Source organism: Cherax quadricarinatus, chromosome 7 (assembly GCF_038502225.1).
Source record: "Cherax quadricarinatus isolate ZL_2023a chromosome 7, ASM3850222v1, whole genome shotgun sequence".
Taxonomy (NCBI): Eukaryota; Metazoa; Arthropoda; class Malacostraca; order Decapoda; family Parastacidae; genus Cherax; species Cherax quadricarinatus.
In genome coordinates this window covers 52205818-52221275 of record NC_091298.1, presented here as the reverse complement: position 1 = coordinate 52221275, position 15458 = coordinate 52205818, and the positions used below count along the sequence as shown (strand labels likewise).

General features: G+C 39.4%; 1 protein-coding gene across 2 annotated transcripts in view; it reads right to left on the bottom strand.

The window, feature by feature from the left end:
- Positions 1–10751, bottom strand: part of LOC128689451 (E3 ubiquitin-protein ligase Fancl) — a 28040-nt gene extending 17289 nt beyond the window's left edge. The window contains exons 1-4 of one of the 2 annotated variants that reach the window (XM_070082445.1): positions 10729–10751; positions 5452–5562; positions 3779–3898; positions 1083–1139 (exon numbers count right to left, since the gene is read on the bottom strand). In XM_070082445.1, coding sequence (XP_069938546.1) covers positions 1083–1139; positions 3779–3898; positions 5452–5547 — 273 coding nt within the window. In that variant the 5' untranslated portion in view covers positions 5548–5562; positions 10729–10751. Of the gene's footprint in view, positions 1–1082; positions 1140–3778; positions 3899–5451; positions 5563–6505; positions 6790–10728 lie in introns of those variants that run through there. The other variant, XM_070082444.1, reaches the window with a different exon arrangement.
- Positions 10752–15458: the final 4707 nt, after the last annotated feature.

Below are 15458 nucleotides of genomic sequence, written 5' to 3'. Positions count from 1 at the left end.
TTACATATCAATAGTAAATATTTAAATTATATTATGGGAATATAACATTGTGAGTTGTTGATAGTAGTTTACAGCATGAGAATGCGACAACTGGGTGTAAGGCAGTCTTGTTTTGGGTAGGTATTTATACTACAATGTAGTAATAAGTAATGTATGAACTTTGGGCATCTAGTTTTGAAGTTTTTAGATTTAGGTAATTGGGAGATTTTTTGGTAAGGTTAAATATTGAGTATTTGGTATTAAGTTTAGGGTGAGTAGGTGTTTTTTGAGAAGAGTCTTAAATTGATGTACAGACTGGGTTACTTTAGTATTTACTGGTAATGAAGTACAAATTTTGGGGCCCTTTATGTGCACCGAGTTTTTACACAGTGTGATTTGGACACGTGGTACATCAAAAATTTATCTGTGTCTTGTGTCCTGTTAAGGTTGGTGAGAAGTTTGAGTGGAGGGTTTATAGTTTATAGTTGACTGAGAAAGAAGAGACTCAATAATAAATACATAAATCATAAAAAGTAACAAGAGAAGCTAGATTTTTCATCACCCCCTCAAAAGGAGATCATGAGGCCACAATTGTAAACAGAAAAATTCTGAGGTAAAAGAAAATATTTCTTGACAAATAGTAGTGTAGGCTGCTGGAATGAAATACAGGAGGTAAACTGTGCTACAAGCACTGAAAACTTTACCAAAATATTTTAAGACAAAGTGAATACTGAAGGATGAGCTACCACAAGCATTGCTCTGATACAGTATGTATAAATAATACAAAAAAATACCAGTCACCATAGGGAATAACCTTCATTCCAAATTTATTTAAATTCAGACTCCAGTCACAGATAGGTGCATAGTCATAGGGAGTTAAAAAAACTTTAGCTTCCACTATTCCATCCTGACAATGAACTGAACCCAAGACATTGTGCACTTGAGGAATGGTATACCATACTATAAATATACTAAAGGAAGCAGATAAATACGTTTCCAAGTTCTTATCAGATACAAAGCTGTATTCCAAGCACTCAAAATTCGATGAACAATCTAAAATGCAGTACTTATATTAACAAATAGACATGCACTTTTCAACTTACGCATATATGCTGGAATTTGATGAGATACTCTAAAACTGTGCTGCATGTCTTTTCTACCTGAAAATTATTAGAAAATCATTTAACATAATATAACTACACTACAGCATTTCTATTTTTTCATTTATTGCACTCAAGTTTCATTTAATTTAACCCTTTCAGGGTTTCGGCCGTACTAGTATGGCTTACGCACCAGAGTTTTTGACATACTAGTACGCCTAAATTCTAGTGCCCTCAGATCCAGTAAGAGAAAGCTGGTAGGCCTACATATGAAAGAATGGGTCTATGTGGTCAGTGTGCACAGTATAAAAAAAATCCTGAAGCACACAGTGCGTAATGAGAAAAAAAAAAACTTTGACCGTGTTTTTGGATTAAAACAGCGAATTTGCACTGTATATTCATATGGTATGTATTGTTGTATTCTAGTTTTCTTGGTCTCATTATATAGAATGGAAGACATATTACAGAAATTGAGATGATTTTGACTGATTTTACAATGAAAAGTACCTTGAAATTGAGCTCAAAGTAGCAGAAATGTTCAATTTTTACCTAAGTTCAAAAGTAAACAAATCATGCTAAGCGTCCAATACACGTCAACTGGTAAGTCTAATATTCTTTCACAAGTGCACCAATATTATTTATACCATTTTTTGCACTAATGCAGTAGTCTGCATAACTAAATCTTCTATTTTTTTGTGAGAATAAAAATTCAAAGAGGAAAGCAAAAGAATGTAAGATAGGCATTGGGACGTGACTAATGAACAGAGGAAATGTCATTTTAGTTCCAGGAATGTATTCCTTGTTTATTCTGGACCCTATTTGGAAATTGGCATCTTTTGAAATTTGTGTGAAATTGGCAAAATTGCTAAATTCTAACCACTGTATTGGATAGTTGAAATCGGTAAATGGGTGATTTCTTGCACTCAATCGATAGGAAAAATGGAGTTCTAGCGAAATAGTTATGATTTTTGTTGACTAGTACAGTGGAATTGACTGAAAATTGGGCTCAAAGTGGTCAAAATCGCCGAGGCGTAAATATCGTCGAGACCGCTAAATTCGCGAGAGCATAATTCCATAAGTTTTCCATCAAATTTCATACTTTTGGTGTCATTATGATCAGGAAAAGATTCTCTGTCTTTTCATAAGAAAAAATAATTTTTTTTTTTTTAAATTTGGGCGACCCTGAGAACAAGTCTCTGAGAGGGCCTGTCGACCCTGAAAGGGTTAAGAGACATTAGATAGCCAATCAATTTTTTTTAACATTCTTCTATGCTTTTTTTCATCTTCATACATATCCTCACTTCATCTATCTTATTTTTTGGTCTTACATTCTACTTATACTTACTGTACATTAAAGTTCATGGAAAAAATTCTTATTTAGCATATTTTTTTTCATAATGGTAGTAAACTTCATTCAGCACCTCAAAATTTCTTTAAAGGCAAACACTTTTTAACAAATAACTTGATGAATACAATCAACAGGTTAAAAAATTCTAGCACACACTCCTACTTTCATGCCATTAATTTGCCTATCAGTAAAATTAAAATAAAAAGGAGTGCCAAACTTCGCACACAACTACATTATGAAAATTATAACTTTAAAGAAATATGTACAGCTTATATTGAATTGTGAATATGAGCAATGAAAAATGAATTTCTGCATCAACGTCTAATAACCCAAGCAGACTACTACGTGTCCCAGTTGTTTGTCAATGGCTGTCAACTAGTGATTCAGTCATCGGGCTGGCTGCTAGAGGACTCTGGTCAGTGAAGAACAAGCATAATGGAACCAGGAGACAACACTAGGTGGAAAAATATCCTTACTGAGTTCTAAGGGGATACTGTAAGTAGATGCATTAGTGTGCTAGTTATATTCCTATTTAGTCATCAGGCCATGATGCAGATGAGAGATTTTCAATGTTAAAAAACATTTATTGTGGTTAATAAAACTTCCTAAGTAAAAAATGAGGTGTGTAATGTCATAGTACACACAGCTGATGCAAAAAGATAATAAAAAAAAAATGTAGAAAAACTAATTATATTTGTAGTACAGTCTCTCCTCACTTAACAACGTACTCATTTACTGACGACTCAGACTTAAGACCAGCTCTCTGACCAGCATGCATACCTAAATAATGTATATTAGAGCTGATTTCCTCTATTCTGTTTATTACAATATACAGTACACTGTTGTATAAACATTTAAAAAATATAAGAAATGTTATAAATGGTGCAAAGGTGATATTAAAACAATATCAAAGATGGTTGACACAAACCCCCTACCATTATAGTATACTCCTCACTTAGCAACGAATTCGTTTACCAACATAGTCTTAGGAATGGAACTCCATCATTAAGTGAGGAGAGGCTGTATAACGTGGATACTGAATTATAACTATTTATTTACTCAAGCCATGTAAATTATCTGTGGTTATTCAAAATCACAACCTAGTGACATTCAAACTTAAAGCCTGCTATTTAAAAATAATAATAATAAAAAAAAAAAAATTGGATCAGGCATTAACCCTTAAACTGTCCAAACGTAGAGCTACGTTCACATGCGTAGAACTTTCTATTTTACATGTTTTCTTACGTAAAAAAACATAGATGTACATTTGGATCACTACGCATGTGAACATAGATCTACGTTTGGACAGTTTAAGGGTTAATAAGGAAAGAAAGTACTGTACAGTATTTACCTCACTGAGCTGGGCTTGACAAGTGTGGATAATAGAGGATAGCTGAGCATCAGTGCTTAGAGTCAGTCCCTTCAGTAATGGGAAGTGCGGAGTGCTGAGATACACTGCATAATCAATGTCCTGTCAAAATCACACCAAAACATTATTTTGGGGGATAACTGCAAGTCTTAATTATTCACAATACAAAGTAGTACAGTACACGTATTTCACTCGTACAAATTTTATATCTAGGAAAAATTGTTGGACTTTTCTTTCATCTCAGCAGCACGAAAGATGGCGGGTAAATACAACAAACATTCTCATAATGCATGGGATACATTTCTGAAAATCAGCATGTAATGTAATAGTATAGCATTAGGTGCAGAACATCAGGGAAAATAAGGTAACATTCTGGATACCTAAACAGTTACCAAACAAACCTGACATATAAATGTCATGCTGAATCCAGGGTAATACAGATTGTGAATATTATGCAGAAAATGGTGCAACAGCAGCAGTTTCTTGTAGTTTCATTCTGTATTTTTTGCTTAATTTTTTGTTTTGTTTTATTCCTTTATTTTTTGTTTTGTTATATTTCTTATTGTTTTGGCTCACGAAATCGTAGTGACACAATTGGAGTTTTGAGACTCTCTGATCGTGGGTTCTATCCCCGCCCGTGGTATGGTTCGTTTGCAATCATGTCATTACGATTTCGTGAGTCATGTTAACGGCTTTGAGGGGACTTGAGCTAGAGTTCGTCACGGCCACGCTAGCTGGAGATTCGTCTGTAAAAACTTGCATTTGTGGTCACAGTGGTGCCTATGCTAACCTTCCTATGGTGTAGAAATATACCTAGTTGGATGAATCTTATTGTGGCTAACTGGTCCAGTGGCTAACGCGACGGTCTGGAGTTTTGAGACTCTCTGATCGCGGGTTCTATCTCCGCCCATGGTATGGTTTCTTGAGGTAGGGGTCGTCCTCGAAAGGGTTGGAGAGAGGGGGTAAAGGAGGTTTTGTGGGCAAGGGGCTTGGACTTCCAGCAAGCGTGCGTGAGTGTGTTTAGGAGTGAATGGAGACGAATGGTACTTGGGACCTGATGATCTGTTGGAGTGTGAGCAGGGTAATATTTAGTGAAGGGATTCAGGGAAACCGGTTATTTTCATATAGTCGGACTTGAGTCCTGGAAATGGGAAGTACAATGCCTGCACTTTAAAGGAGGGGTGTGGGATATTGGCAGTTTGGAGGGATATGTTGTGTACCTTTATACATATATGCTTCTAAACTGTTGTATTCTGAGCACCTCTGCAAAAACAGTGATTATGTGTGAGTGTGGTGAAAGTGTTGAATGATGATGAAAGCATTTTCTTTTTGGGGATTTTCTTTCTTTTTTGGGTCACCCTGCCTCGGTGGGAGACGGCCAACTTGTTGAAAAAAAAAAAATGTATAAATTAACCTTTCTTCTGTTGGTAATAAGAAATGTCAACAATTCAAGCACTGTGAGCAACAGTGCTATATGTCTCAGGGTTATATGTCTCAGTATTTATGCATTTAAAGAATATATTACTTTATTCCTAACAGGCCCATATTTGGGATTAAAGTAGTTTTCATTGGTTGTGAACAGGTGACATGTAGCCTTAACAACCCTTATTCAACTGGGTTTAAGCATGATTAGTTAACCATCAAACCATCCTTACCCCAATACTAATGAAGCCACTGAATGAATGAGGCTGACCAGAGGACACTGATATGCACAGCAGAGGGAACTTTGTACATAAATCTGATACGGCCATCACACACACACACACCTGCAGAACAGAAGTTCAAATTCAAATTCAAATTTCAAATTTATTTATTTATTTGCAAGTAGTACACTAAGATTATGTATTTACAATAATGGGTCGCAATGCAAAGAGAGCCTCTATTATGCCTAGGCATTATGGGCCGACTTAATTCATTGGCTTACTGACTATTTAACACTAAAGAAATTTATCATAGTTGTACAGTAGTTCTATTATTATAGGTGAATCTAATTTACATAAACAAAGTTGCTTTGTAAATGTATATTGTAACTTAAAACATTAAAATTTAACTTACACAGCATTTGAAAACTGAACAGCACTTAAAAACTAAATAATAAAAATGCCTAACCTAACCTGGCCACTTTTTATCCATAAAAGTGGTCAATTTAGGTTAGGTATGGATGCTGGTTAGATTAGGCATGGATACTGGTTAAGTTAGGCATACCATTTTTTACAGAAGACCTTCATTAAAATTTGGGGTCAAATCAGCATCAAACAAGAGCTAGCCACAACTATTTTAACAATATACTGCAGGTTTCTCATACTGTGTCAACTATCTTAAACCCCTAGCTTACTCAATTGCTACCTCCCCATCATAATCTAAACCACCCATCGTAACCTAAACCACCTTTTTAAGTACAGAAAATATTCATTCTGATTTGTCACACAACTTAAATTACATGCTATAATACTTTTCTAAGTACCTGTACTTCTGCTAATATTAATGAGTAGCTGGCAAATACAATTTAGTCTGCCCCAAATGCTACATATAACAAGGGCTTGTAACATAGAAAAGTTGTAATCCCAGAACTGTATTAAATCTGTAAAAAAGCATACTGTTAACCAATTAACTGTAACGGTCATGTATATTTTAAATAAAGGTCATGATTATAATGGTTATAACAAAAACTGAAGCAGAATATCAAACTAATCAACTGCATCCACCAACCTCGGAAGCATGTACATCCCAGAGAAATAGTTCACACTTCTTACTCCTGAAAAAATAATGTAGTGATACTGGTCCTGTGGGGAGCAGCAGCAGGATAATACTGCACCACCTCTTGGGGCCCTTAACAACAACAACAGTTTGGTGTGTGTCATGGGCGCAACACATGGTGTGTGATTCTCTCCTACTATATCCATTTATCAGTGATGCAGATTACATGAAGTACTATGAAGATTCTATGTTCAACCACCAATAATAAGGCAGCGTTTATTGGAGAATAAAACTCTCGACTTAGCCGCTGCCTTTGACCAGGCAAGAGCTCTAGATTCAGCCTAGAGATAAGGCCTGTGTTTCTAATCACAACAATTTATTGAACATAGAATCCTGGGCTACCTGGTGGTGATCCTGCGCTAGACTACATCACAACATGGAGCGTTTACTGAAACCTGAGAGGCTAGACTGTGACCCCAGCTTATCAACGGCTGCTCAGGAATGGAAGCACTGGTTTAAGACTTTCGAAAACTTCTTAAGAACATAAGAACATAAGAACGAAGGAACACTGCAGAAGGCCTACTGGCCCATACGAGGCAGGTCCAAGTCTCCTACCGGCTTAAGCCAATGCACCCAACCTAGTCAGGTCAGGTCACATTGACTTAAGGGAGGAACACGGCAACCGACCTGGTAGCACAAGCTATCAGGTCTAACTCACACCCACCCACATCCACTCATGTATTTATCCAACCTATTTTTAAAGCTACACAACGTTCTGGCCTCTATAACGGTACTTGGGAGTTTGTTCCACTCATCCACAACTCTATTACCAAACCAGTACTTTCCTATATCCTTCCTGAATCTGAATTTTTCCAACTTAAAACCATTGCTGCGAGTCCTGTCTAGGCTAGATATTTTCAGCACACTATTTACATCCCCTTTATTTATTCCTGTCTTCCATTTATACACCTCAATCATATCCCCCCTAATTCTACGTCTTTCTAGAGAGTGCAGATTCAGGGCCCTTAGTCTATCCTCATAGGGAAGGTTTCTGATACATGGGATCAACTTTGTCATCCTCCTTTGTACATTTTCCAGAGAATTTATATCCATTCTGTAATAAGGTGACCAAAACTGTGTAGCATAATCTAAATGAGGCCTAACCAAGGATGTATAGAGTTGAAGAACAACCTGAGGACTCCTATTATTTATGCTTCTTGATATGAAGCCAAGGATTCTATTAGCTTTATTGCGAACACTTATGCACTGTTGTCTTGGTTTCAGATTACTGCTAACCAGAACTCCTAAATCTTTTTCGCAATCCGTAATATTAAGATCTACATTATTTAGTTTATATGTGGCATGGTTATTGTCCTGTCCAACATTTAGAACTTTGCATTTGTCTATATTAAACTGCATCTGCCACTTCTCCGACCACTGCATCAGTCTATTCAAATCTTCCTGGAGTGCTTGAATGTCCTCGTCAGAATGAATTCGACGGCCTATTTTGGTGTCATCGGCAAATTTGCCGATGTCGCTCTTTATGCCTTCATCTATGTCGTTTATGTAGATTGTGAACAGCAGGGGGCCCAACACTGACCCCTGTGGAACACCGCTCGTGACACTTCCCCACTCTGATTTCTCCCCATTTATGCAAACTCTCTGCTGCCTATTTGTCAACCATGCCTCTATCCAGGAAAAAATTTCTCCTCCTATTCCATGTGCTTTAATTTTCCTCAATAGTCTCTGATGTGGGACCCTGTCAAAAGCCTTACTGAAGTCCATATACACAATATCATATTCATTACCATGATCTACCTCCTCAAATACCTTAGTGAAAAAAGTTAATAAATTCGTAAGGCAGGAACGCCCCTTTGTAAAGGGGAGCCCTTCCTAAAGAAGATCTAGATAAACTAAGTCTGCTCATCAATTTTGTGTCACCTAAGATATACGAGGCTATTTCTGAGTGTAATACCTACGAAGATGCTATCAAAACCCTCAAGTCTCAGTATATTAAACCTACAAATGAAATCTTTGCACGCTATCGCCTTGCAACTCGCCGCCAGCAGATTGATGAATCCTTAGAGGAATACTTTCAAGCACTGAAAATTTTAGGTAAGGACTGTCACTTCCAAGCAGTGACAGCTGCTCAGTATTGTGAAGAGTCCATCAGGGATGCTTTTATCAGTGGCCTGCAATCACCATTAATAAGGCAGCGTTTATTGGAGAATAAAACTCTCGACTTAGCCGCTGCCTTTGACCAGGCAAGCGCTCTAGATTCAGCCTAGAGATAAAGCCTGTGTTTCTATCACAACAAATAAAACACTATATTTTGGCATAAAAACAGTGGTCAGCATAAGCTATAACATGAGAAAGATTTTTGCATATAAGTAAACTCCACAAGTTTCTGCTGGCTGTATTTCCTGACAAAAGGGGCTGTTATTGTTTCTTTCAAGTCCATCAAAAATTTCCTAAGGGTCCAGGAACTGCATCCTAACACTGATGACTAAAACATGTGCATCTCTTGAATATGTTTATTGCTGAGATGCTTCACCTGCACAGCAGGCTTCTTCAGTCTGCCAATTTCGTCAAGGTTGGGAACCAAAGCAATCATAGTAATTGGGGCAGAGAGCACAACTTTGTAGTACCCACAGCCAGTGGCCAGGCTTCAAACACCTTACATTGTACAGCAGTAAAGGAATGGAACAGACTGCCTGTACATGTCAAAGCCAGTCATATCATAAACCAGTTCAAGAAGAGAGCCAAAAGGTGTCTGATGAATGTAGCAACAGAAAGGGAGGAGAATGATTTTTTTTTCAGTTAACACACATGTAAATATAAATAACCCATTTTACCTTATTTCTAGTATATCTCCTTTATAGTATAATAATAAGATATTATCTCCTTTATAGTATAATAAGATATTATCTCCTTTATAATATAATAATAAGATATTATCTCCTTTATAATATAATAATAAGATATTATCTCCTTTATAATATAATAATAAGATATTATCTCCTTTATAGTATAATAATAAGGCATTCAAAGGACCCCAATAGAAATAAGTCACTGTCTGACTTTTTGGGTTATTCCAGATTGTTTACATATATGCTGCTATGTATGATAATCTATGTAACTGTATTTGTGTATACCTGAATAAACTTACAGATGAACATAACAGTAAAAAAAGCATTGACAATCTTGATCTCAAAATTACTTGTACTGTCCCTAGTGTTGTATCTGCCTGTTATCAGGTGAAACATTCTGACAATAAAAATACCCAGGCATTGTAGAAGTGTTTTATTCATTTGGTCGATATTGTACACTATTAATAATATAATTATAACAGTGATGTGTAGGATGATATATAATAATAATGGGAGAGTGCTAAACCCATAGGATTATACAGCGCAAGTGGGGAGGGGGGGGATGGAAGGTATTCAGGCTCCAGGGAACTGGAGAACTGATCCAATTCCCTAGATCAAGAGCCCCTCACCAGCGTCAAGGTACCCCTTGAGGGGGATGTGCAGGATGAGGGAGACCTGTACATCCGTGGCTTGGTTGACAGTGCACTTGCCTCACATAATGAGTGCGCGTGGTTCAATCCCCGGCACGGGTGGAAACACAAGGCATGTTTCCTTACACCTGCTGTCCTTGTTCACCTAGCAGTAAGCAGGTACCTGGGTGTTATGTGACTGTTGTGGGTAGCATCCTGGGGAGCAACATTAAAGGACCACAATGGAAATAAGCCAGAGTCGAGGATGACGCAATAACTTGACTGGGTTATCCTGGATGACTAACCTTACCCCTGGGTTATAGCCCTTGTGGTTTAGCGCATCTTTTTTATTATAATAATTACCCCTGGGTTAAAAATCTGAAAACCTCATCTTACCAAAAACCTATGTACTTACCTCAATTATTATAATTGGGAGCGCTAAACCCGTAGGATTATACAGCGCCTGTGGGGGGAGGGATGGAAAGCATTCAGGGAACCAGAGCACAGATCCAATTCCCTAGATCAAGAGCCCCTCACCAGCGTCACTTTTGAAAAACAACTTCCAGATGTAAGTTAATTTAGGCACAGGTACACACAGGTACATTTATCATATATAGTGTAACTTACCTAGGATAACCAGATATATCAAAGATGGACCTGAGAAAAGAAAACAGGAGTATCTTTGTAAAAGGAAACAGAAACTAGAAGTTCCCAAATAGAGCAATGTAATAGTTACCAAGGTGCAGCAGCGCCACCTCGCCAGGGTGCACTGACCGGCTTCACAATAAAACCGTTAAATATATGTTGGTAGAATTACCGATAATATGTAAGGTAAAAAGGACACAAGTGCAACGATGTGACATTTTATTGTGGCGATGTTTCGCTCTCCGGCTTGACAAAGCTCCGGGAAAGCGAAACGTTCCCACAGTAAAATGTCACATTAGTTGCACTTGTGTCCTTTTCATTTACAAAACCGTTAAAGAAATAGCTAAAGCGGAAAATTGGAGCTGGCTAAATTGAGGTGATGAAAACTGTCCTTCCCGCACAGTGGCCGGCGGGCGAAGTATAAGATGATTAAAGATTTGTTGGTATTTTTAACTCGGGGAGGGTTAGCCACCCAGGATAACCCAATAAAGTCTGCGAGTCATCGAGGACTCTGTCTTATTTCTATTGTGGTCCTTTAATCTTATCCCCCAGGATAATATAAGAATTATCGAGAAGGTACTTGTCAATTCCTCGTAGTATTTCATATGTTACAATGTCCCCTTCTCTCTCCTGTCCTCCATTGTCGTCAGGTCGATTTCCCTGAACTTTTCTTTGTAGTACATTCCCCTTAGCTCCGGGACTAGTCTTGTTACAAACCTTTGCACTTTCTCTAATTTCTTCATGTGCTTGACCAGGTGTGGGTTCCAAACTGGTGCTGCATACTCCAATATAGGCCTAATGTACACGGTGTACAGTGTCTTGAACGATTCCTTACCAAGGTGTCAGAACGCTATTCTTAGGTTTGCCGGGCGCCCATATGCTGCAGCAGTTATCTGGTGGATGTGCTCGGTATTATACTTATCCCAAGATCCTTTTCCTTGAGTGAGGTTTGCAGTATTTGGCCTCCCTAGCCAGTAACTGTCTGGTGGGGCTAAATTCCAGGAGCCAGTTGCTGGACGAGGTGTCCAGCCTGTCCAGGTCCCTTTGTAGTCCTGCTTGATCCTCATCTGATTTAATTCTCCTCATTAACTTCACAACATCTGCAAACAGGGACACTTCTGATTCTATCCCTTCCGGCATGTCATTCACATATCACCCTATATCACTCTCTTATTTACCCCTATCTCACCTATGGAATTTGTGCATGGGGCTCAACAACAATTAACCATCTCAGATCACTAATTACCCAACAAAAGGCTGCAGTTAGAATGATAACAAATTCTCACTACAGGCAGCACACTCCACCAATATTCAATACACTAAACCTACTCACCATACAAAACATCCATACTTATTACTGCACCTATTACATACATAGAACACTTAACTCTGATATTAACCCTCCCCTCAAACATCTCCTTGCCAACCTCAACAGAACACATGACCATAACACAAGGCACAGATCACTCTTTGATGTTCCTCGTGTCCATCTCACACTATGCAAAAACTCAATGCACATAAAAGGCCCTAAAATCTGGAATTCATTACCTGTAAATATAAAAGAAACACAACCTGTTTATAAATTCAAGTCTCTTCTCAAAGATTACTTACTCACCCAAAACCAAATAAATACTGAATAACTGAACATTATAAATTGTATATCTTAAATGTTTCTCACAATTATATCACATAAATGTTAAACCTAAAACCCAATCTAACTTTATTTTTTTTAAATACACTACCTAACAGAATCACTACCTAACTGAATGCAACCATATGACCTGTCTTTGAAATACTCACTTGTGCTTTATAGTTATCTGTTTACATTAATGTTTTATCACTGATTTCATCATTGCTTAGTAGCAGCGCTGTATAGTCCTTGTGGCTTAGCGCTTCTTTTTGATTATAATAATAATAATAATCATTGCTTAGTTAATCTTAAGTTAATTTTAAGCCAGCCCGTAATGCTATGCATAGTATAAGTGGCTTTGGCATACTGCTCTTATCTGTATTTTTTTTTGTACCCCTGTATGTGTGCACAAATTGGAAATAAATAAATAAATAAATAAATAAATAAACATATACCAGGACTAGGACTGACCCCTGTGGGACCCCGCTCGTCACAGACACCCACTGTGATACTTCGTCACGTACCATGACTTGTTGCCTCCCTGTCAGGTATTCTCTGATCCATTGCAGTGCCCTTCCTGTTATACGTGCCTGATCCTCTAGCTTTTGCATTAATCTCTTATGAGGAACTGTCAAAAGCCTTCTTACAACCCAAGAAAATGCAATCTACCCCCCCTCTCTCTGTCTTACTTCCGTTACCTCCCTCCCTCCCCCCCTCTATATGTATGTGTGTGTGTGTGTACTCATCTGGAGATCTGGAGAGAGTTCCGGGGGTCAACGCCCCCGCGGCCCGGTCTGTGACCAGGCCTCCTGGTGGATCAGAGCCTGATCAACCAGGCTGTTGCTGCTGGCTGCACGCAAACCAACGTACGAGCCACAGCCCGGCTGATCCGGAACTGACTTTAGGTGCTTGTCCAGTGCCAGCTTGAAGACTGCCAGGGGTCTGTTGGTAATCCCCCTTATGTGTGCTGGGAGGCAGTTGAACAGTCTCGGGCCCCTGACACTTATTGTATGGTCTCTTAACGTGCTAGTGACACCCCTGCTTTTCATTGGGGGGATGGTGCATCGTCTGCCAAGTCTTTTGCTTTCGTAGTGAGTGATTTTCGTGTGCAAGTTCGGTACTAGTCCCTCTAGGATTTTCCAGGTGTATATAATCATGTATCTCTCCCTCCTGCATTCCAGGGAATACAGGTTTAGGAACCTCAAGCGCTCCCAATAATTGAGGTGTTTTATCTCCGTTATGCGCGCCGTGAAAGTTCTCTGTACATTTTCTAGGTCGGCAATTTCACCTGCCTTGAAAGGTGCTGTTAGTGTGCAGCAATATTCCAGCCTAGATAGAACAAGTGACCTGAAGAGTGTCATCATGGGCTTGGCCTCCCTAGTTTTGAAGGTTCTCATTATCCATCCTGTCATTTTTCTAGCAGATGCGATTGATACAATGTTATGGTCCTTGAAGGTGAGATCCTCCGACATGATCACTCCCAGGTCTTTGACGTTGGTGTTTCGCTCTATTTTGTGGCCAGAATTTGTTTTGCACTCTGATGAAGATTTAATTTCCTCATGTTTACCATATCTGAGTAATTGAAATTTCTCATCGTTGAACTTCATATTGTTTTCTGCAGCCCACTGAAAGATTTGGTTGATGTCCGCCTGCAGCCTTGCAGTGTCTGCAATGGAAGACACTGTCATGCAGATTCGGGTGTCATCTGCAAAGGAAGACACGGTGCTGTGGCTGACATCCTTGTCTATGTCGGATATGAGGATGAGGAACAAGATGGGAGCGAGTACTGTGCCTTGTGGAACAGAGCTTTTCACCGTAGCTGCCTCGGACTTTACTCTGTTGACGACTAGTCTCTGTGTTCTGTTAGTGAGGAAATTATAGATCCATCGACCGACTTTTCCTGTTATTCCTTTAGCACGCATTTTGTGCGCTATTACGCCATGGTCACACTTGTCGAAGGCTTTTGCAAAGTCTGTATATATTACATCTGCATTCTTTTTGTCTTCTAGTGCATTTAGGACCTTGTCGTAGTGACCCAATAGTTGAGACAGACAGGAGCGACCTGTTCTAAACCCATGTTGCCCTGGGTTGTGTAACTGATGGGTTTCTAGATGGGTGGTGATCTTGCTTCTTAGGACCCTTTCAAAGATTTTTATGATATGGGATGTTAGTGCTATTGGTCTGTAGTTCTTTGCTGTTGCTTTACTGCCCCCTTTGTGGAGTGGGGCTATGTCTGTTGTTTTTAGTAACTGTGGGACGACCCCCGTGTCCATGCTCCCTCTCCATAGGATGGAAAAGGCTCGTGATAGGGGCTTCTTGCAGTTCTTGATGAACACAGAGTTCCACCTAATTGTACTCACCTAATTGTGGTTGCAGGGGTCGAGACTCAGCTTCTGCCCCCACCTCTTCACTGATCGCTACTAGGTCCTCTCCCTCTCTGCTTCCTGAGCTTTGTCATACCTCTTCTTAAAACTATGTATGGTTCCTGCCTCCACTACTTCACTTGCTAGGCTATTCCACTCACTGACAACTCTATGACTGAAGAAATACTTCCTAACGTCCCTGTGACTCGTCTGAGTCTTCAGCTTCCAGTTGTGACCCCTTGTCCCTGTGTCCCCACTCTGGAACATCCTATCTCTGTCCACCTTGTCTATTCCCCGCAGTATCTTGTATGTCGTTATCATGTCTCCCCTGACCCTTCTGTCCTCCAGTGTCGTCAGTCCGATTTCCCTTAACCTTTCCTCGTACGACATTCCCTTGAGCTCTGGGACTAGCCTTGTTGCAAACCTTTGTACTTTCTCCAACTTCTTGACGTGGTTGACCAGGTGTGGGTTCCAGACTGGTGCTGCATACTCCAGTATGGGCCTAACATACACAGTGTACAGTGTCTTGAACGATTCCTTATTAAGGTATCGGAACACTATTCTCAGGTTTGCCAGACGCCCGTATGCGGCAGCGGTTATTTGGTTGATGTGTGCCTCCGGTGATGTGCTCGGTGTTATGGTCACCCCAAGGTCTTTCTCCCTGAGTGAGGTCTGTAGTCTTTGTCCACCTAGCCTATACTCTGTCTGCGGTCTTCTTTGCCCCTCCTCAATCTTCATGACTTTGCATTTGGCTGGATTGAATTCGAGAAGCCAGTTACTGGACCACATGTCCAGCCTGTCTAGGTCTCTTTGCAGTCCTGCCTCATC